The sequence below is a fragment of the Hyperolius riggenbachi genome, chromosome 4 (assembly GCF_040937935.1).
Source record: "Hyperolius riggenbachi isolate aHypRig1 chromosome 4, aHypRig1.pri, whole genome shotgun sequence".
Lineage (NCBI taxonomy): Eukaryota > Metazoa > Chordata > Amphibia > Anura > Hyperoliidae > Hyperolius > Hyperolius riggenbachi.
The window spans coordinates 397,843,324-397,866,282 of record NC_090649.1 but is presented as its reverse complement, the minus strand read 5'-3'; the positions used below and the strand labels follow the sequence as shown (position 1 = coordinate 397,866,282).

General features: G+C 47.6%; 1 protein-coding gene across 1 annotated transcript in view; it reads left to right on the top strand.

The window, feature by feature from the left end:
- ACTN2 (actinin alpha 2) overlaps nt 1-22,959 on the top strand; it is a 108,250-nt gene that overhangs the window by 35,583 nt on the left and 49,708 nt on the right. The window contains exons 4-6 of the mRNA XM_068232256.1: nt 8,250-8,336; nt 10,118-10,205; nt 12,727-12,805. Coding sequence (XP_068088357.1) covers nt 8,250-8,336; nt 10,118-10,205; nt 12,727-12,805 — 254 coding nt within the window. The remainder of the gene's footprint in view (nt 1-8,249; nt 8,337-10,117; nt 10,206-12,726; nt 12,806-22,959) is intronic.

The window sequence follows — 22,959 nt, the reverse complement described above, 5'->3', positions numbered from 1 at the left end:
CTGTCAAGCCCGCTGTAGGACCCCATGTAGTCAGCCACCATGCGGGTCAGGCGCTGGCTGTGACCGGAGGAGGATGCTGCTGCATGCACCTCCTCTCTAGTCACTGCTGCCGGAGCCTCTACAGTCCTGTAGAGCTCGTGGCTGAGAGACAGCAGGTCTGTGGGGCGCTTGCTGCTGGATGCAGGCACCTGCTGCTGCCTCTGTGCTGGCTGGACAGTGGGGGTGGAAGGCTGGGGGAAGGCTTCCTCCAAGCGCTCAACAAGGGCCTGCTGCAAGCTCCTTATTTGTTGCGCTGGGTCTCCTCCTGCAGGCGGCAGGAACTGGCTCAACTTCCCCTTGAGGCGCGGGTCCAACATCATGCTGATCCAGATGTCCTCCCTCTGCTTCATCTGGATCACCCTGGGGTCCCTGCGCAGGCACGTCAGCATGTGCGCTGCCATTGGGAAGAGGCGGGCCACGTCTGCTGGCACATCGACGGCAGTGCTGTCCTCCTCATCCTCCTCCTCTGCCGCCTCATCCTCTCTCCACCCCCGCACCAACTCAGCTGCGCTGTGCTGATCCCCCTCATCAGCAGCAAGGTCAGGGACCTCCACCAAGTCCTCCTCCTCCTCCCCCTCAGAGGTGGACTGTGCAGCTGCTTGCCGCTCCTGCTGGTCCAAGGCTGCCGCTCCCTGTTCCAGCAAAGCATCGAGGGCCCTGTTCAGCAGACAAACCAGGGGCACCCACTCGCAGACCATAGCATGGTCCCTGCTCACCATGTTAGTGGCCTGCAGAAAGGGAGCCAGCACTAAGCACACCTGCTGCATGTGCCTCCAGTCATCATCGGGGACGATGGACAGGATGTTGCTGGTCTTGTCCCTTCTCTGAGCGGCGGAAACAGTGGCCAGGGCAAGGTACTGGTTGACAGCGTGCTTCTGTTCAACCAGACGCTCCAACATCGCCAGGGTGGAGTTCCAGCGAGTCGGAACGTCAAGGATCAGCCGATGGCGTGGCAGCTCCAGCTCCTTTTGCACGTCTTCCAGGCTCGCACAGGCTGCAGCCGAGCGCCGGAAGTGACGCACAACGTTCCTTGCCATTTCCAGCAGTTCGCCCATCCCCTGGTAGGTGCGCAAGAACTTCTGCACCACCAGGTTCAGCACGTGGGCAAGACAGGGGATGTGGGTCAGGTTTCCCCTGTCTATTGCGGCAACCAGATTGGCCCCATTGTCGGCCACCACCTCTCCGACTCTGAGGCCTCTGGGGGTCAGCCAAATCCTCTCCTGCTCCTGGAGTTTGGCCAACACATGGGTTGCCGTCAGCTTGGTCTTCCCAAGGCTGACCAAGTGCAGCAGCGCTTGGCAGTGGCGGGCCTTCACGCTGCTGCTGAGGCGGGGGGTTTGGCCAGGTGTGCCGGAGGATGGCAGAGGATCGGAGGAACCTGCTGCAGTTCCCCCGACCCTGCGGGGTGGCACCACCCACTGTGTTGCTGCTGCTGCTGTGCCCGCTGCTGCTCTCCCATCCTCACCCCCTTCCACCAAGCTGACCCAGTGGACAGTGAAGGACAGGTAGCGGCCTGTCCCGAAGCGGCTGCTCCAGGAGTCCATGGTGACGTGGACCCTTTCACCAACCACGTGCTCCAGCCCTCACTCCACATTGGCCATCACAAAGCGGTGCAGTGCAGGAATGGCCTTGCGGGCGAAGAAGTGTCTGCTGGGGAGCTGCCAGTCTGGGGCTGCGCAAGCAAGCAGCGCACGAATGTCGCTCCCCTCCTGCATGAGCGTGTACGGCAGGAGTTGGGAGCACATGGCCCGTGCCAGCAAGCCGTTCAGCTGCCGCACGCGACGGCTGCTGGGAGGCAGAGCCCTAACCACCCCCTGGAAGGACTCGCTCAAAAGGCTCTGGCGTGGCCTTTTGCTGGCAAGGTAATCAGCAGACACAGCAGAGGAGGCCACTGAGGACTGGCTGCCAGAACAGGCCTCAGTGTCGGCGGCAGGAGTTGCAGAGGGGGGAGGAGCAGTGCGTTTCCGCACTCCTGCTGGTGCTGCTGGAGGAGCAGGAGGGCGGGTGGCTGCTGTTGCTGCTGTTGCTGCTGCTGCTGCTGAAGGCTGTGCAGTGATGGGTGTGGTGCCACTGCCAGCACCAGATGCCTTCAGCCTCTGGAACTCCTCATGCTGGTGGAAATGTTTCGCAGCAAGGTGGTTGATGAGCGAGCTGGTGCTGAACTTTAAGGGGTCTGCACCTCTGCTCAACTTCCGCTGACAGTGGTTGCAAGTGGCATACTTGCTGTACACTGTGGGCATGGTGAAAAAGCCCCAGATTGGTGACAAAAACAACCCCCTACGGCATGGAACCGCTGCTGCCTGTCTCCCTGTGGTGGTTGGGGGGGGGGCTTGGGTGCGGCTGGTGGTGGTACTGGCAGATGCTGCTGCTGCTGCTGCTGCTGAGCCTGAGACACCAGCAGGCTGGGGGACCTGCCTACTGCTGCCAATGCTTGCAATGATGCGCCTCCTTGCAAGGCCCACAAGCGCATCCTCCTCCTCCTCCTCAGAGCTGCTGATGACGACATCCCCTGGAGCTGGTGGCACCCAGTCTCTGTCTGTCACCGTGTCATCATCATCCTCCCCCTCCTGAAACATGTCCTGCTGGGATGATAACCCCCCAAACTCCTCTCCTGATGCATGGATGGGCTGCTTGACTGTCGCCACAGTCTTGCTGTCCAATCCCTCATCCCCCAAAGTGCCCATCAGCATCTCCTCCTCCAAATCGCCAACAACAGCAGACAATTGACTCATCATGCCTGGGGTCAAAAGAGTGCTGAGTGACAGGTCGGCGACTGACGGTGAACTGGCCTCCTCCCCAGGCCCTGCTGGGCGGCTGCTGCGAACAGGGGTGGTGTTGGTGGTGGTGAGGGTGGAGGCCTCGGATGCAGAGCTGATGGCGGGCTGCTCATCCTCCATCATCAGTTGCACCACAGTGTCTGCATCCTTTTCCTCAATGGGACGTTTCCGACCCGGCTGGAGGAAAATCGGAGCAGGTGCTACACGCTGCTGCTGCTGTGTCTCTGCAGCGTGAGTTGCAGATGCTCCTGCTGGGCGGCGCCCAAGGCGTCCATGGCCAGTGGCTATAGGAGGAATGTTAGCCACTGACGCTGCTGCTGCGGAACTGTGCATGGTGGCGCGGCCGCGCCCGCGGCTTGCCACAATGCTGCTCCCTCTCCTCCTGATTCCCTTGCTGCCCTTCCCCTTGCCCAGACCGCGCTGGCTGCCACTTCCAGACATCTTCGATGTTTTGGGCGTAAACACAAACGTTTTTTAAAAGGGCGGGTGAAAAGTGGGGTACTTTAATGGAGTGGGTTGGTGGGCGAGGTGACTGAGTGAGTGTCTAGTACAGTAAGTAAGTAGTAACAGAGTCAGTAAGTACAACTAGAAGTTACAATAATCAGTAGTAATAATCACAAGGAAATAGAGTGTGTGTACACAGACAGTGAGTGAGTGCACGCACACGCAGGAGCTAGCCTATGAACAGTGACTGAGTGTCCCTACTAGTACAGTAAGTAGTAACAGTAAGTACAACCAGAAATTACAATAATCAATCAGTAATCAGAAGGAAATAGAGTGTGTGTACAGTACACAGACAGTGAGTGCACGCACACGCAGGAGCTGGTAGCCTATGAACAGTGACAGTGAGTGTCCTAGTACAGTTACAGTATATAACTATTCAGAAGGAAATAGAGTGTGTGTACACTACAGTACACAGACAATGAGTGCACGCACACGCAGGAGCTAGTAGCCTATGAACAGTGTCAGTGAGTGAGTGTCCTAGTACAGTTACAGTATATAACTATTCAGAAGGAAATAGAGTGTGTGTACACTACACAGACAGTGAGTGCACGCACACGCAGGAGCTAGTAGCCTATGAACAGTGACAGTGAGTGTCCTAGTACAGTTACAGTATATAACTATTCAGAAGGAAATAGAGTGTGTGTACAGTACACAGACAGTGAGTGCACGCACACGCAGGAGCTAGTAGCCTATGAACAGTGACAGTGAGTGTCCTAGTACAGTTACAGTATATAACTATTTAGAAGGAAATAGAGTGTGTGTACAGTACACAGACAGTGAGTGCACGCACACGCAGGAGCTAGTAGCCTATGAACAGTGTCAGTGAGTGAGTGTCCTAGTACAGTTACAGTATATAACTATTCAGAAGGAAATAGAGTGTGTGTACACTACACAGACAGTGAGTGCACGCACACGCAGGAGCTAGTAGCCTATGAACAGTGACAGTGAGTGTCCTAGTACAGTTACAGTATATAACTATTCAGAAGGAAATAGAGTGTGTGTACACTACAGTACACAGACAGTGAGTGCACGCACACGCAGGAGCTAGTAGCCTATGAACAGTGACAGTGAGTGTCCTAGTACAGTTACAGTATATAACTATTCAGAAGGAAATAGAGTGTGTGTACACTACAGTACACAGACAGTGAGTGCACGCACACGCAGGAGCTAGTAGCCTATGAACAGTGTCAGTGAGTGAGTGTCCTAGTACAGTTACAGTATATAACTATTCAGAAGGAAATAGAGTGTGTGTACAGTACACATACAGTGAGTGCACGCACACGCAGGAGCTAGCCTATGAACAGTGACAGTCAGTGAGTGTCCTAGTACAGTTACAGTATATAACTATTCAGAAGGAAATAGAGTGTGTGTACAGTACACAGACAGTGAGTGCACGCACACGCAGGAGCTAGTAGCCTATGAACAGTGACTGAGTGAGTGTCCTAGTACAGTTACAGTATATAACTACAATACAAAATACAATCAATCAGTACTAAAGGACAGCAGAAATACTGGTATAGATGAGAAATAAACAGAGGACAGGAGAGAACAGCTGCCCACACAGGCAAGGCCCTGAGGCCTAAAGCTGTAAGCCTGCAGCAGCTGTCTGAGTCTCTCTCTATGTAACACAAAAGCTACTAACTAAAATACAATGTCTATCTAACTAACAACAATATAGGTGTATATAGGAGGTGTATGTGAGCAAAAACGCTAGGTAAATGACCACAATAAAGCTCTTGCTAAGCCAACGCACAAAGGAGCAGATCTCTCTCTGTGCAAAGTCGGGCAAGGACGGAGAAACGGAACATGGCGGCCGCTATTTATAGGGTAGGGGCTGGCCAGGGTCCCCCTCAGTGATTGGCTGCCGTCAGAGGGCCTGGGAGCCCTCTGAATGGCTCTAAGGACATCAATCTGGGCTATGACGCTATTCGAGCTCGGTATTCGAGCTCGAATAGCGCTGTTAGCTCGAATAGCGCGAATAGTGAATGGGCTATTCGAGTTCACTCGAATAGCCCATTCGAATAGCTCCAGCTATTCGGAGCTCGAATACCGAGCTCGAATAGCTGAAAAAGAGCTCGAATATTCGAGCTACTCGAATATTCGAGCTCTGCTGAGCACCACTGCAGAGCAATATAAAGTACTCTAACTTTTCACTTTACAATGAAATTTTGCATAGAACATTAAAGCTTAAAGAGAAACTCCAACCAAGAATTGAACTTTATCCCAATCAGTAGCTGATACCCCCTTTTACATGAGAAATAGAATGATTTTCACAAACAGACCATCAGGGGGCGCTGTGTGACTAATTTTGTGCTGAAACCCCTCCCACAAGAGGCTCTGAATACCGCGGTACTCTGGGCAAACTGACACAATGTAACAATGTTCACAGACAGGAAATGGCTGTTTAAAGCTGTCTGTAACAGCCAGAGCAGCTAGAAACAGCTACATAACTTGCCCACAGTAACAATGTCACCATGTAATACATGTCAGAATGTGAATCTGGGAGAGGAAAGATTTTACAATGAGCAAACACTGACTAAATCATTTATACATAATTATTGTAAAAATGAAGTACTTTTTTTATTAAATTATTTTCACTGGAGTTCCTCTTTAAACCATACACTTATGACAGCTTTTTCCTGCATAAATAAAACCGCTACAATTCTGACACGTGCTCGGTATTCACTCAGTTCTGCGACTGCGCAGTTTGCAGCAGCCCACGTGGCCATGATTGACAGCTGCGCTTTGCACAGCCGCAGTAAGGCCGACCCCGCGGTCAGCCTGAATACTGGGGCATCGGCGGGGAGTGGAGCGGTCAGCGTGGGACAGTCGGCTGCAAGGGGCTGGAGAAAGCCCCAGGTGAGTAGAGCTAATTTTAGCAAATTTGCCTGATAACTCCTTTAAGCATCCACAAACTCCTGGGCAGTCTGGTTGTTGGTGGATGGAGCAAGACATGATGTCCCAGATGTGCTCAATTGTCCATAGAATCAATGCCTTCATCTTGCATGAACTGCTGACACACTCAAGCCACCAGGGGCGTCTCTAGCCATTTTGTCACTCCAGGCGAGAAATCCTGTGGCACCCCCCCCCCCCCCCCCCCGTGATTGCCCCCAGTCCCATACCCCGCACCCCTCATGGTGAACACCACTCCTGTGGTGAACCCCACCCCCAAGACCCCCGAAAATCATAATGCAGCAGCGTTTCACCAGAAAATGTACTTATTGCGGCATGGGTTCACCAGAAAATAGTTGTTATGCAGCAGAGCGTTTCACCATAAAATATACTTATTGCGGCATGCACTCACACACACCACACACAGTACACACACACACACTATACACACACACACAGTGTACACACACACACACACACACACACACAGTACACACACTGCACACAACATACACACTATACACAGTACACACACACACACACACACACACACACACACACTAGACATGCACAGCACAGTACACACACTATACACACACACACATACACACACACAGTACACACACTGCACACAACATACACACACACACACAGTACACACACTGCACACAACATACACACTATACACAGTACACACACACACACACACACACACACACACACTAGACATGCACAGCACAGTACACACACTATACACACACACACACACAGTACACACACTGCACACAACATACACACACACACACAGTACACACACTGCACACAACATACACACTATACACAGTACACACACACACACACTTTAGACACGCACAGCACAGTACACACACACACACACACACACACACACACACACACACACACACACACAGTACACACACTGCACACAACATACACACACACACACACAGTACACACACTGTCTTACATTAGGAGGAACCCAGGGCCAACCGCACCAGCATATGGTCTCACAAGGGGTTTGAGGATTTCATCTCGGTACCAAATGGCAGTCAGGCTTCCTCTGGTGAGCACATGGAGGGCTGTGTGGCTCCCCAAAGAAATGCCACACCAAACCATTACTGACCCACTGCCAAACTGATTATGTTGGAGGATGTTGCAGACAGCAGAACGTTCTCCACGGCATCTTCAGACTCTGCCACATGTGTCACATGTGCTCAGTGTGAACCGGCTTTCATCTGTGAAGAGCACAGGGCACCAGCGACGAATTTGCCAATCTTGGTGCAAATCCCCCACCTGTGGACGTCGGGCCCTCATACCACCCTCATGTAGTCTGTTTTGACTGAGCAGACACATGCACATTTGTGGCCTGCTGGAGGTTATTTGCAGGGCTCTTGCAGTGCCCTCCTGTTTCTCCTTGCACAAAGGCATAGGTAGGTTTCCTGCTGCTGGGTTGTTTCCCTCCAATGGCCTCCTCCACATCTGATGTACTGGCCTGTCTCCTGGTAGCGCCTCCATGCTCTGGACACTATGCTGACAAACATAGCAAACCTTCTTGCCACAGCTTGCATTGATGTACCATCCTGGATGAGCTGCACTACCTGAGCCACTTGTGTGGTTTGTAGACTCCTTCTCATGCTACCACTAGAGTGAAAGCCCCACCAGCATTCAAAAGTGACAAAAACATCAGCCAGAAAGCATAGGAACTGAGAAGTGGTCTGCGGTCACCACCTGCAGAACCACTCCTTTATTGGGGATGTCTTGCTAACTGCCTATAATTTACAAACAGTTTAATTTCACAGAAGTGCGATTGACTTGGAGTTACACTGTGTTGTTTAAGTATTCCCTTTATTTATTTATTTTGATCAGTGTTTTTAATAATACAGAAAAATGAATAGATTTTAGGCAATGCACAGATTAAAAAAATACCTCAATTATGTAATCTCAAAAGTTAAGACTACAATTTTACTCACATTTATATAATAAATAAAATACTTGCTGCCTTTGGTTTTATTCTAGAAATCGTGGATGGGAATGTAAAAATGACACTAGGCATGATCTGGACAATCATCCTTCGGTTTGCTATTCAAGACATATCTGTGGAAGGTAAGTAAGGTTTATGTCTTTTGGGTTTAATCCCAAATTGCTGGCTAGATTTGGAAGAAACACAACAACTAGTTCATGTTATGAACATACATTTATCATTGGTATCTGTACCTCAGTCTTATAGCACACCTGAACTGAGAGCGATATTTAGATGCTGACTTATTTCCTTTTAAACAATGCAGATTGCTTGGCTGTCCTGCTGCCTTTGTCTCTAATACTCTTAGGCATAGATTTTATGCTAGGTACACACAATGTAATTTTCTGACAGATTTACTGTAAGATCGATTATTTCCAACACGTCCAATCTGATTTTCGATTGATTTTTCAATTGATTTTCCATTCACTTCTTTGAAAAATCGATCGGAAATCAGATCAGACATGTTGGAAATAATCAATCTGACAGTAAATCTGTCAAAATATTGCATCATGTGTACCTAGCATTACACAAGCATGTGATTAGGTGTTGCTGACTGAATTCTGACTGGATTAGTCACATGTTGGTTTGAGATGTATGAGTCAAAACACTTAGCAGCCAAACAGATCACCAGGACTGCCAGGCAAAAGGAAAAACCATATTTTTCATATTATAAGATGCTCGGTAATATAAGACACACCTAGGTTTAGAGGGCAAAAGCCAATGAAAAAATATATATACTTTATACTAATCCTGGTGTGTCCATGTTCCAAGAGCATTTACTGTAGATGTGTCCCCCCAATCATTGTCCTCCTTTGTCCTCCTGTGTCCCCTTCTGTCCACCACGTGTCCCCATCTGGCCTCCTGTGTGTCCCTCTGTGTCCTCCTTTGCCCCTGTATCCCCTCTTCTATTTCCCTGTGTGGTCCTCCAGTTGTCCTGTGTGTCCCGCTGTGTCCCCTCCTGTACCGCTGTGTATCCCATCCCACTGTGTCCCCATCTGTCCCCCTGTGTATCCCTCTGTGTCCCATCCTGTCCCTCTGTGTTCCTTCCTGCATGTCTCCTCCGCTCCCCATGTGTAAAATCAATTAGCAGCAGCATGGCTCACCTCAACAGCGATCCCAGCAGCGAGCGCAGACCTCTCCTCTCCTGCACGGCTCCCCTAGTGACAGCTTGTGCTCATCATGTAATCAGCAGAAGCTGTCAATAAGGGAGCAGCGCTGGAGATGAGAGGTCTGCGCTTGCTGTTGGAATTGCTGCCACTAATTGATTTTACACATGGGGAGGAGATATGCAGGGGGGCTGACAGACCACACAGGGAGACAAGGCAGGGAGTCCCTGATGTTGCAGAGGGTCAGCGGTTCATATCAGAAGGCGATCGTAAGTTGGGGACTCTCTGTCTTTGGAATATAATGGTGGGCATACACGGTGCGATCCGGTGGCTCGATTAGCCGCCGGATCGACTCCCGCCGCATCCCCACGCGTCCGCTCGTGCGCCCGAATCGATTACCGCACATCCTTGCTGGCGCCTCTTATCTTCCGCACGATTCCCTGCCATTGTCCGCGGGCGGGAATCGAGCGTGGAATCGATCCATTCGTGATCGAACCTGTCGGATATTATCAATCGAGCCCATCAGCGGCTCGATTGATAAGAAAGAAACGCACCGTGTATGCCCACCATAAGACGCAGAAAAATATGGCATCCACCATATCCCTCTCAGTTCAGGTGTACTTGAAAGCAAACCTGTCACTAGTTTAACTTAGTTATAGTTATACTAAAATTATATATATATATTATATACACACACTAGAAAAGTTTTGTACTTGTGAAACTAAAAACTAAATATCTGCAGCTATTATTTCTGATAGAAACCTCAGCTAAAGAGGGCCTGCTTTTATGGTGCCAACGGAAGACCGCCCCCTACCGTAACGTCAACATACAGAACTTCCACACCAGGTATCCGCTCACTTTTTATTTTTCTCAAGTTTGAGAGTGATAGATTAGAATCTCAGTTATTATTCAATAAGCGCATTATTATTGTTATTATTATTATTTGTAAGCTGATATGAAAAGATTATCTATTGTAATTGTTGTTTGACGTGTCTGTTGTTGTTACTCTTTGAAGTGCAATTCTGCTAATCAGCATTCTGTTTCAAAGGGTACAAGCATGGAGCTAGTGGCTATTAGATGAGGAATTGGGACTAGTAAATATACGTGGTAGATAAAACACATAGCTGGTTACATGTGAGTTCGTGATGGATAATACATCTTGGCATGTGATGAACATGAATGCTTGCAATACATCGAAGACAAAGTTCCATGAATAGCATGTAGTGCTAGCACTACTAGATAGGGATGGCAATTCTCAGGTGAACTCATGAAGAAGCATGTGATCAGTTTAATCAGCTGGTAGATTTGTTAGGCTCTGATTTGCTGTGATGACTTCCCGGTTTACCGTATATACTCGCATATAAGCCGACCCACATATAAGCCGACCCCCCAACTTTTACCTGAAAAAGCCGGGGGAAATTGATTGACCCCCATATAAGCCGGGGGTAGGAAATGCTGGCCGCCTTATTCCCCTAGTGTGTCCCAGTATAGCTAGTAAAGTGCCCAGTATGGGTAGGTAGTGCCTCAGTATAGCTAGTATAGTGCCCAGTATAGCTAGTATAGTGCTCAGTTTAGCTAGTATAGTGCTCAGTATAGCTAGTATAGTGCCCCAGTTTAGCTAGTATAGTGCTCAGTATAGCTAGTATAGTGCTCAGTATAGCTAGTATAGTGCCCCAGTTTAGCTAGTATAGTGCTCAGTATAGCTAGTATAGTGCCCCAGTTTAGCTAGTATAGTGCTCAGTATAGCTAGTATAGTGCTCAGTATAGCTAGTATAGTGCCCCAGTTTAGCTAGTATAGTGCCCCAGTTTAGCTAGTATAGTGCTCAGTATAGCTAGTATAGTGCCCCAGTTTAGCTAGTATAGTGCTCAGTATAGCTAGTAAAGTGCTCAGTATAGCTAGTATAGTGCTCAGTATAGCTAGTATAGTGCCCAGTATAGCTAGTATAGTGCCCCAGTTTAGCTAGTATAGTGCTCAGTATAGCTAGTATAGTGCTCAGTATAGCTAGTATAGTGCCCCAGTTTAGCTAGTATAGTGCCCAGCCGGCCCGCTCATGAGGCGGGGTGAAACTTTTGCCTCAGGCGGCAAATTTCCAGGGGCGGCACCCGCCCGTCCGTGGGTGCGGGGAGCCGGCCCGCCGAGCTGGAGGGGTAGCTGGCAGGACGGGGGTATTGGGCCAGCGGCAGGGAGGGGGGTCGGACCCCCCCCTCCCTCGCCTGGGTCCCCCGTCCTCCGCTCCCCTCCAGCCTAAATAGACGCAGCCGTATGTGTAAGAGGCACGGGCGGGGAGGACACTCACCTCTTCCTCGCTCCAGCGTGCGCTCCACTGACATCACTTCCTGCAACGCTGCAGGAAGTGATGTCAGTGGAGCGCATGCTGGGAAGAGGTGAGTGTCCTCCCCGCCCGTGCCTCTTACACATACGGCTGCGTCTATTTAGGCTGGAGGGGAGCGGAGGACGGGGGACCCAGGCGAGGGAGGGGGGAGTCCGACCCCCCTCCCCGCCGCTGGCCCAATACCCCCGTCCTGCCAGCTACCCCTCCAGCTCGGCGGCCCCCCAGAGCGTGCCCCCCCCCCCGAGGGGGGGGGAGGGGCGGCGGTGGCAATTTTTTAAAAATTTGCCTCAGGCGGCAAAAAGTCTAGGGCCGGCCCTGGCCCTGCCCTGCACGCTCCCTCCCTCCCTCCCTCCGCGGCCGCTGCTGCTGCTATTACCTGCTTTAGGCAGCGGCCGCTTCCTAATCCGGGTTCCCCTCTTCATCCTGCGGACTCCGTAAGTGTATCACAGCAGCGCACCCGGCGCTGCTGCTGTGACGATGCAGGGGCCAGGAAAGAGTGGTTCCCCTGGCAACGGCGATGCGCCGTTACCAGGGGAACCGCTCTTTCCTGCCCCCTGCATCGTCACAGCAGCAGCGCCGGGCGCGCTGCTGTGATACAGTTACGGAGTCCGCAGGATGAAGAGGGGAACCCGGATTAGAAAGCGGCCGCTGAAGCAGGTAATTTAGCAGCAGCGGCGGCCGCGGAGGGAGGGAGGAGGCGAGCGAGCGGGCGGGCGGGGGGCGCAGACCACCACCCACGACTCGCATACAAGCCGACCCCCCAACTTTTGGCCCCCTTTTTGGGGGTCAAAAATTCGGCTTGTATGCGAGTATATACGGTAATCCAAGATCATGACTACCAAACCAGAGCCTTACAAATCTATCAGCTGATCATACTGATCACATGTTTCTCCATGAGTTCTCCTAGGCATTGCCATCCCTACTTCTAGAGACTAGAACATTTTATTATATGGATCTGTAGAAATCTCAGTTTCCCAATATTTCCACGTTGAGTTTCCATGTAACTGTGTTCTCTTTCTTACATTGTTACAAAGCTGGAAAGATGGCCTTGGCCTCTGTGCCCTCATCCACAGACATCGGCCTGACCTCATTGACTACTCCAAGCTAAATAAGGTCAACATCATATTGTGATCAGCTGTCACTCTACTGATACTGCACTGATTAACACTGCATGCACTGGTTTTGATCAACATCACTAAATACAGTTTCAGTGTAAGAAATCAGCTGTGTAGGCATCAGGTAAAAACAAATGCTGCCTTGTTCATTCTGTAAAATGCAATATGTTACTGTTTTCTTACTATTAACTGATTTAATTGTAAACATTATAGTTAATTTAAGCTTTCCATCAGGATTTACTTAAACCTGACCCAAAATAAGGTAAGCACAGAGGCATATTCATGCTGGAGCCACAGACATCTGTGTATTGTCCATTCCTCTCCTTGTTCCTCCAGGTCCCATAATCACTACTTAAAGTGGTCTGAAACTCCGACATAACATTCAATAAAAATGTGTTTTCCAACTTTTTACTCATACAGTTATCATATTTGCTTTTGTGCATAAGTAATATTGTCTGTCTACAAATTACAAGTTTCCAAAGTGTAGTTTATCTTGCCTTGAAACCTGCCATAGCATTTTATTCAAACTGCTTTTTATTATATATTAACATCTAATTAGCTGTTCTGAGCTTCACAGAGAGCTCCTTTTCACTTGTTACACTGTGTTTACACACATGTATCAACATTGGAATGCAATTAAAATACTGTTATCTCTAGTTTGGATGCAGATTTGAAGCTGAATAGCAGGACAAAGTGCTTTGTTTAACCATTTCAGTGATCTGCTAAAGAAAAATTCTGGGATAGTAACTTTCAAGCTGTGAGGAATCTTTTAGAGCTGACTTTCAGACCACTTTAAAGAAGTTGCGATGTGAAAAATAAATGTAGCTTTACTTACCTAGGGCTTCTTCCAGCTCCTAGAAGTCATTTATGTCCCTCGCTGCAGCTCTGGTCTTCTTCTGGATCCTGCTGACAGCCTCTGGGTCAGAGTCTTCTGCAGATGCACTTGCGAGCACCCACAAGTGAATGCATCTGCATCATCAGGAGTATATTGCGTCAGCACAGTACTACTGCACATACGCAGTACGATCCCGGTGGTGTGGGCGCGTCCGCACACGGGGTGGGCGCACACCTCCACACATGCGTAGAAGATGGTGACCTGGCCAAGTCACTGATCTTTCAGAGGCCTGCCAGAGGGACCCAGGAGAGGACTGGAGCTGTGGAGAGGGACACAAATTACTTCTAGGTGCTGGAAGAAGCACCAGGTAAGTAAAGCTACATCTGGATTTTTGATCACCTTGCAACTTCTTTAAAAAAAAACAAAAAAACTTTTGGCTAAAGTGAAATTTTCAGACAGAAAGAGACAGGCTTCATGTGACGTTCCCTCCTATCACCCTTCCATTCCCTCCTCATACCCCATCCACTCCTTTAACCACTTTATCCAGAAGTCAGTAGATATACGTCCTCTGTGACTTCATCTAAGCCACAAGTCAGTAGATATACGTCTTGTAGCAGAAGCAGTGCTGTGCAGGATTGAGCTTGCTCCTGTGCACATTTCTGGCACTGTCTGATGCAGCACTAATTGGTGAATGGGAATATATGTTTCCTGAGCTAATGAGATTGATTTTTACTATTAAAAATACTTCTCATTTCATAGTGAAAAATACACTCTGTAGCATTATTTCAGAATCAAATATATTCACAATAAATTGTGACCGGAACATAATCTAAGTTTTGTGATAAGCAGTAAGAATAGCCAAACAAAATTTGTGTTTTTTATCTACTGTAGCACTTTTTATTTTTAAACTGGAATTGGTAAAACTGAGAAATGTTTTTTCTATTTTTTTCTTTGTTTTCCCATTAAAATTCATAGAAAACAAAATTATTAGAGGGGGAAAAATGGCATACAATGGAAAGAAAGCCTAGTTTGTCTTGAAAAAAAAATATACAGTATATATTTTATTTCTGTGTCGTTAATAGGGATAAAGTTATTTCTGATTAAATAAGGACATAGCTAAACTGTCTGTCAAAACTGCTCTGGTCCATAAGTGGGAAAAAGGCCTGGATGCAAAGTGGTTAATCACTTAAGAGGAGCAAATGGAAGGGTGACAGGAGGGAACATCACAGCAAGCCTGAAAATTTGATTTAGCCAAAAATCACATTTTTCAAGGATGGATTGTTGGGGACCAGGGAGAACAAGGAGAGGAACGGACAACAGACAGAGGTATGCAGATTCAGCATGACCATACCTCTGTGCTTAGCTCAGGTAGCTTTGACTCAGTTCAGGTATCCTTTTAGTCAGATATTGGGGTATATTCACTAAACTTCATTAAATGTTATGTGCACTCACAGCACATGTAAAGTTTACAGAGTTTACATAACCTTGTAACCCACATTACACAGAGTAACTCACATTATGTACACAACACCTATGTTACCTGTATAACACGCATACACAGAGCACATTATACTAGTAGCAACATAGGTGTAGCATGTAATTAAAGTTTAGTGAACATACCCCATGTTGTTTTATTATGTAGCGTGTAAGTCATTATATAAAATAATTCACAAATTAGTACATTTTCCAATGAAGTCCAGAAACAGAATGATCTCATGAAGAATGATTAAGCACTGAGGCCTGGGACCCACTAGCAGCACTTTTCTAAGTGCTTGTGATTTGAAAAGTTCTTGCTAATATGATGCTATGTGTGTGATCCCACTTGAGGGATGAGATTTAAAAAAAAATCCCCCGTAGCGTTACAGTAGGAAGAGCTTTTCAAATCACAAGTGCTTAAAAAAGTGCTGCTAGTGGGTCCCAGGCCTGACATTTGAAGGAGGTAACAGGGTACAGCTCATCTCATTAACTGGCCAACAGAGGAACTCACAATCTGATGTCCTTATCACAGTCTAGGGCAGGCTTTCTCAACCGCAGGGTTCTCTGAGGTCTTTGCAGGGGTTCCCTGGCATTTTCTCCTCCTGTGACAGCGGTGGGCTGAGAAAGTTTTAAAAGTACCTCTTTGGCTTCTCTGTGCGCCTTTCACTTATTGTATGCTGTGGTGGGACTGCAGTATTGTATAAATAATCTTTGTTGAACAATATGAAAGACTCAAAACATTAAAACCAAAGGAGATGGGAGAGGGAAAGGGAGTGCAAAGGGCTGATATAACAATGCAGGGCGGTTGGTGTTGGATTAGTGGGGCTCAGCAAAGTAATATAGGGCCCTTTTCAGATGGGCGGCTGATCTGCGCGTTTGCTGAGCCGAATTGCAGCAGTTGTAACGGCAGAGGAAAGCGACATGTCGAGTCTCAGTGCGGCAGCGCTCAGATCTTACTCTGTGAGGGGGCCGCCTGTACATCGCTAGTACCAGGTGCAGGAGAGCAGCTGACAGGCGGTGAGTTCACCGCTTGTCAGCAGCCGGAGTGAAAGGGCCCTTATAATAAGATATCAATCAGGACACATTCACATTCAATATAAACAATAATGTGAACCAGCAGCTGTTAACCTATTTGAAAATGACCTGTGCAAAATGCAAATTATATACTTGACCAGCAGATATGAACCTATTTGTAAAGTGAACTGTGCAAAATGCAAATCATACGCATGACAATATTATAACACCAGGTGCAAGTCTAGCATAGCACATTCGATATAAACAATAATGTGAACCAACAGCTGTAGACCTGTGCAAAATGCAAATCATTTGCATGACCAGCAGCTAGGAACCTATATGTAAAGTGACCTGCGCAAAATACAAATCATATGCATTCCAATATAATAACACCAGGTGCAAGGTTAACATCAAATATCCCAAATGAATCAATGTAAAATAAACTAAACAGGGTTCCTTGTGCAGATATAACCAGTGTATATAATAGGCAAAAAATGGCGGGAAAACCACCGTACTGTCCAGTGGCCATGATAAGCAGCGTACCTAAGGCCGCTTTTCCATTATTATTATTATTATTATTTAGTATTTATATAGCGCCGACATATTACGCAGCGCTGTACAGTATATATATATATATTGTCTTGTCACTAACTGTCCCTCAAAGGATGGGCAGTTGATAGGCAGTGAAATGCCTCTCAATCGCTCACAACTGCTCGCTGCTGCCAGGCAACTGCTCACTGCTGCCTGGTAACTGCTCACTGCTGCCTGGTAACTGCTTGCTGAGCACACAGTTCAACTTCTCATTGAAAAGAGGCCTATATGTGTAACTGCCCTTTTCCACAAGCAGTTGCTAGTCAGTGAAAAGACTTGTCAAACTCTCAAAACTTCTGCTAGGTTACTGCTCACTGAGCACACAGTTTAGCCACCTGGTGAAAAGGGCATAGCTCCCAACTGTCCCTTTTTCGGTGGGACAACCACTTTTTGGGAGCCCTGTCCCTCTGTCCCTCTTTCACCCTCATTTGTACCTCTTTCAGGACTTTGGCCCCCTTTCTATATAAATATATATATTTCTATACTAAACATGTGTTTGATTGACTCTAAACTTTATTCCCATCCTTTAAATTGATATATTACTAATTTTAAAAAGTTACTACAAACAAAAATTAACCAGGATAGAAAGGACCAGTGTGGTTTGAATTATAAAACAACATATTTTTCTTATGAAATTTTTATGGTATGCGTGACTAGAGGCGTGGTGAGGGCATGGCCAGAGGCATGACAGGGGCGTGGCTTAAGTCTGAGAGAGCTCCAGCTCCAGACTGCATCAGCCACCCTCATAGCTGCTGGTCATGCATATGATTTGCATTTTGCACAGGTCATTTACAAATAGGTTTACAGCTCCTGGTTCACATTATTGTTTATATTGAATTTGTCCTGATTGATATCTCATTATTGTATTACTTTGCTGAGCCCCACTAATCCAGCATCAAGTGCCCTGCATATTTTAAATCAGCCAATTGCCCTCCCTTTACCCGTCTCCCCTTTCCCTGCTTTTGATATTTTATGTCTTGCACCTTGTACTATATAGATGTGAAAAAGATTGAACAAGATATATTGTACAATCAAGATTGTATGATGTATGGCCATCTTGGCCTAGACATTATTTATATATGCTACGCCCAGAACCCGAAGTCTGGCCACTGTGAGTTCTGGTCGGTCAAAACTAGAAATGGCCGTGCCACTGCGCCAATGGAGTTTGTTCTTGTTAAGGCTCTGGCTCCTCCCCCTACTCACATCCTATTGACTTTTGTCAGCCGAGAGGGACATGCTTCGAGTCTTCATCGCAAGGAAGCCAGGATCTATGACGTTCATTCCGTTCATTCCTGCAGAGCGAGTGCTGGCAGAAGCAATATATGCAGCATTCTGTGCCCCCCCTCCCCCCCCCCCCCCCCCCCCGGCTGACAGAAGTCAATAGGAGCGTGGTCAGGGGTACTTTCACTGCGTCTCCAGTGAGTAGTTACCAAACAGAGAAAATCTCTCTAAACATGCCTAGAATTGCTGTGAAAAACGGCTTCAAAAACCACTAGCGTTTGCGGATCCACTAGCGGTTTTTGGTGTGCACTGGCCTACTCCTCTGCCTGAGGAACAGATGTGTGGGAGGGGAAAACAGGAGGGAAAGAGGCTTCAGCCAATCAGGCTGCATTAGTTAAGTCTGAGGGGAAAGTAGAGAAGCAAAAAAGGACAACCCAGTATGCCCTGTAACTTCCTTTGTGCGGCAATGTACCAAATAAGAGTCGGGTAAACTGGGGAATGATCATTTATTAACAAGAAAAGTAATAGTGATTTTAACTTTTGGATTGCCTGGTTAGCATGCTTATTACTTGCTTACCAGATAAAAATAAGAATTGATTTTTTATTTTATGCCCGACGGTGTCACACTTTAATCATGTTTTTTAGCATACATCCACTTTTGTGAGTAGCGCTTGTTAAATTTGCTATTTCTAAAGTAAAAATTTGAATGCACCATTGTGGCGATCATCTGCTTTACTTTACATATTATACCGACTCTTTTGTATGTGATGATTGCACTGCGTACAAGAATGGTGTCACACGGCTGTTCCCAGTATAGCGCTGCTGCTAATCGCACAGCTGTACATGTTAATAAGATGGCGGTTTCGCCGTCTACAAGTCTCTCGAGTGGCGATTGCCGCTCGGAGACTGAAGGCGGGGTGGAGCTCCGCCCCAGAGCAGGAGATGCGCGCGCGCAGCCTGCGCGCGCATCTCCTGCAAACTGCAGCCCCAGGACTTGACACCAATCGGCGTTAGGCGGTCCTGGGGCTGCCACCGCGGCCACGCCCATTGCCGTGAGTTAGTCCTGGGTTAGGTTAATCACTAAGCACACCATGAACCATATCCAATTCAAGGTGATAAGTAGCTTGCAGATGTGAGCTACTTATCGACTTGCCATTGCACGAGGATTACCGGCAAATCCCATTGCTGGTTTCCTTCGTGCAATGGCCGATTGTTAGGGAGCATTACTCAGGTGAAAGCCTGAGCGATGCTCCCTTTTTCCAGGTGATTGGGAGTGAAGTTTTACCCTGAGGTGCTGTCCTTCAGCACTACGGCCTCGCTCCTCACACATGCACACACACACACACCAAACATCCTCCGCCATCTGCTGCATCAGGGGTCTCCTTTAGCTCCCCATCTGCTTGCCGCAGATCGCTGAAGCCTCCCCCCCGTGTAGCTGCGCCGTCACCCCTGGAAATTTACATACCGCCACTGAACACCCACTGCCTCTCACCACAAGTCCTGTCGGTTTAATTACAGTGTATGTGTTACTGTAATTCCTGTGTATTGCATCTTTGAATCTCCCACCGGGGCTCCCCATTGGTCCACTGTCTGAGCCAATGAAAATGGTCCAGACAGTGGACCAATTGGCAGCCCCGGAGGAAGCTTCAAAGATGCTTTGCTGGGGCTCCCATACACAGCAATTACAGTGACACATACATTGTAATTACACCGATGGGGCTTGTGCCAAGAGGTGGCGGGTGTTCAGAGGAGGTCTGTAAATTGCCAGGGGTGGCGGTGCAGCTACGTGGGGGGTTTCAGTGATCTGCAGCAACCCAACATGGAGCTCTGGTGGTATCCTCATTAAAGGAGACCACAAGATGCAGGGGCACAACACATGAGTTACTGTGTTTAGACCCGCTCTTTGCAGGTCTAAGCTAACGCTCATGTCTGGTGGGAAGCATCTCTTCCCGAAGGCATGAAAAGGGCAATTGGATAGCGTGTAAAGAACCCGCTGGGCAATTATATCGCCCAAGCAATGTATTTTCCGCCTGGGGGGTTGTTAAATTGAATAGGATTAGGCGATGCTCCCCCTGCCTAAAGTAAGAAGAGTTCAGCAATAGGGTATGGCCCTGTGTGTGTTATCCTTAAAGGGGACCAGGACTGAAAGGGATATGGAGATTGCCATATTTATTTAATTTTAAACAAATCAAGTTTCTGGCTGCCCTGCCTGCGGATCCTCTGACTCTATGGCTCATTCACACTATAAAAGCTTTTCTAAGCGCTTGTGATTTTAAAAGCTCTTGCTAAGGTTAGCCTATGTGAGTGTTCACACTGGTGCATTGTGATTTTATAAAAATCCCCCATAGGATTGCATTAGCAAGAGCTTGTAAAATCTCTGGCTCTTGTAGTGTGAATCAGCCCTAATACTTTCAGCCATAGGCCTGGATTAAGCATACTGATCATATTCTGACAAAAATGTCAATTTTCTGCATACTTGTTTCAGGTGTGTGGTTCAGACACTACTGATGTCAGAAAGATTGGCAGGGCTGCCAGGCAACTGGTATTTTTTAAAAGGAAATGCATATGACAGCCTCCTGTACATCTTATTTCAGGTTCTCTTTAAACACTATCTTTCAATTTCCCAGATACTCTCTTCCTGTAATGGTCACTATTTTCATACCAGTATGTCTAGACTAGATGCTTCTAAAACATATAGTTTTCAAAAGTCAGTTCTGTGAATGGATGCTTAGAGAGAGACTTGATAGCTCCAACATTTGTTAATTGGCAGATGCTGATCCGCATTGCGTTATGTACTGCGAGGCTTGTGTCCAGATGACAGAGCTATTTCTGGAGGCCAGGTCTATTGGCAAAACTGATATCATAGCCTGTCTATACAGTGTAATCCCAGGGAATGCTGCCTAATCTCGCCCTACTCTGCTGCAAGAGGCTGAGATAAGGCTAAAAGAGCACTCATAAATCGTTTGTCACACTACATATAAAACGCAATGCATGGAAAAGCAGCAATACTTTGCCTTGTTTAAGCAGAGGAAGTGTCATTATTGGTAAAGGTTGTTCAACAACCAAGCTCAAAAATATATATTGTTATATAGTAAATATTTTAAAGTGTGTGAAAATAATTATTTTCCTACCTTTATTCAAGAAAATCTGTAAGGAACCTCCCCCCAGGGGATACTTACCTCGGGAGGGGGAAGCCTCTTGATCCTAATGAGGCTTCCCCCATCCTCCCAGGCCTCAAGGATCCAGCGCTGGAAGCCACTGAACACCGGCGAGGTAAATATTCACCTACCTCAATCCAGCACAGGCGCAGTAGCGGCTTTCCGATCAGGCTCAGGTGGGAATAGCCGAGCTGGATTGGGTCAGCCCTACTGCGCAGGTAACTTGCTCCTGTGCAGCAGAGTGGACCTGATCGGGCTTGGCTATTTTTTTTGAGTCCACATGGAATTGCTCACTAATTGCACTACATTTAAAGTGGAAACAAGCTGCTTCCAATCTGGATCATGTCTTAAAATGGGGTCCTGAACAGTAATGCAATATACCCGCAATTACTGATTTCACCATTGTTTTAAAACACTAGCAATGTTTTTATGACATGTTGGATCCGACAGAAAAATCTGAGGTTTCAGATGTGTGAACCCGGCATAGCATGAAGCCAACCTTTTACTGTCCATACTGGGGGCGACATGCTAGTACTGTAGTATAAAATGGTGGAAGAATCAATCAATACAAGTGTCTAAGCACTCGAATTCGTGATTTAAATGAGGCTTAATTGCCTCAGGTGTGCGGTGGGGAAATAAGGGGTTATTTACCCATAAGTCCGTGGTGTGTTGTGCACTCCAAACAGCTTGCACGAGTCCTATTAGACGTGTTGCAAGCCTCACCACCGCACACCTCCTCCTTCCAGCTTGAAGGAGGAAGTGCGTGTAGTGAGGCTTGCAACGTGTCCAATAGGACATGTGAAAGCCTTTTGAAGAGCACAATATACCACGGACTTATGGGTAAATAACCCCTTATTTCCTCTCTGCACACCTGAGGCAATTAAGCCTCATTTAAATCATGAATTTGAGTGCTTAGACACTTGTAATTACTTGTGAGCCCATCACTGTCAATCAAGTATGGTGTATCATGTTATTGATAAAAGGGAGTCAGATTTTTCAAGGCGTGATTATGGAGATGGGAGATCGAGGAGGGGAATGGATAATGATCAGGTACATGGTTGCAGTATTAACATACCTCTTTGTTTTCCTTCGTTAATATTGCTCAGGGTCTGGTCAAGACAGGACCAGGATCATCATGGAGCCGTGCTCAAAGACTCCTTACTGTTTTATATACTAGCTTGAGCCGGGATTCGAACCTTAGTCAAAGGCTCAAATCCCACATCAAAGGCAACAGCCTTACCAGTATGCTATCCAACTTTAAACAGAGGTTTCCCACGCTGTCCTCCGATCCTATGACACTTCCTCTTTTCTGGCACAAGCACGCCTCTCTGCACCCGCACAAGCATGGGTACGCCTGTGCAATAGCATGGAGTTGCTTGTGCACAAGTGATTCCAACTTACTGGGCAGGTGCATTTATACTCGCGCAGGTGCAGTACAGCCACACTCGTGCCAGATCATCCACAAGGCAAACCTAGGTAGTTAACGAGGACCTGGAAAGAGTCTAGGGGCCTGGTTGATGCTAGCCCTCACCAAATCTTTCAATAAAAAGCCAGGTGACCCATCAGTTGTGGGCAAAAGCTGCTATCTTGCCTAGGGCCCCATTTTACCTTAATCCATTTCTGCTTGTCAGTATTCTTCCAGGGGTCTGTGCTCGGCAAAGGGGGCCCAGAGGACAGTGTGGGAAGAATACTGAGTTTTCCCTCTTCTTAGGTAAGTATTAACTTTTCGTGCTTTTTGATGCTTCGGGTACACTCTAAACCTGAATATTTACCTAACGATGGATCGGGGAACCTCACAGCAATGCCTCCTGACAAACGACATTCTCTGATCCATCTTCCTGCCCCCGAGAACACATG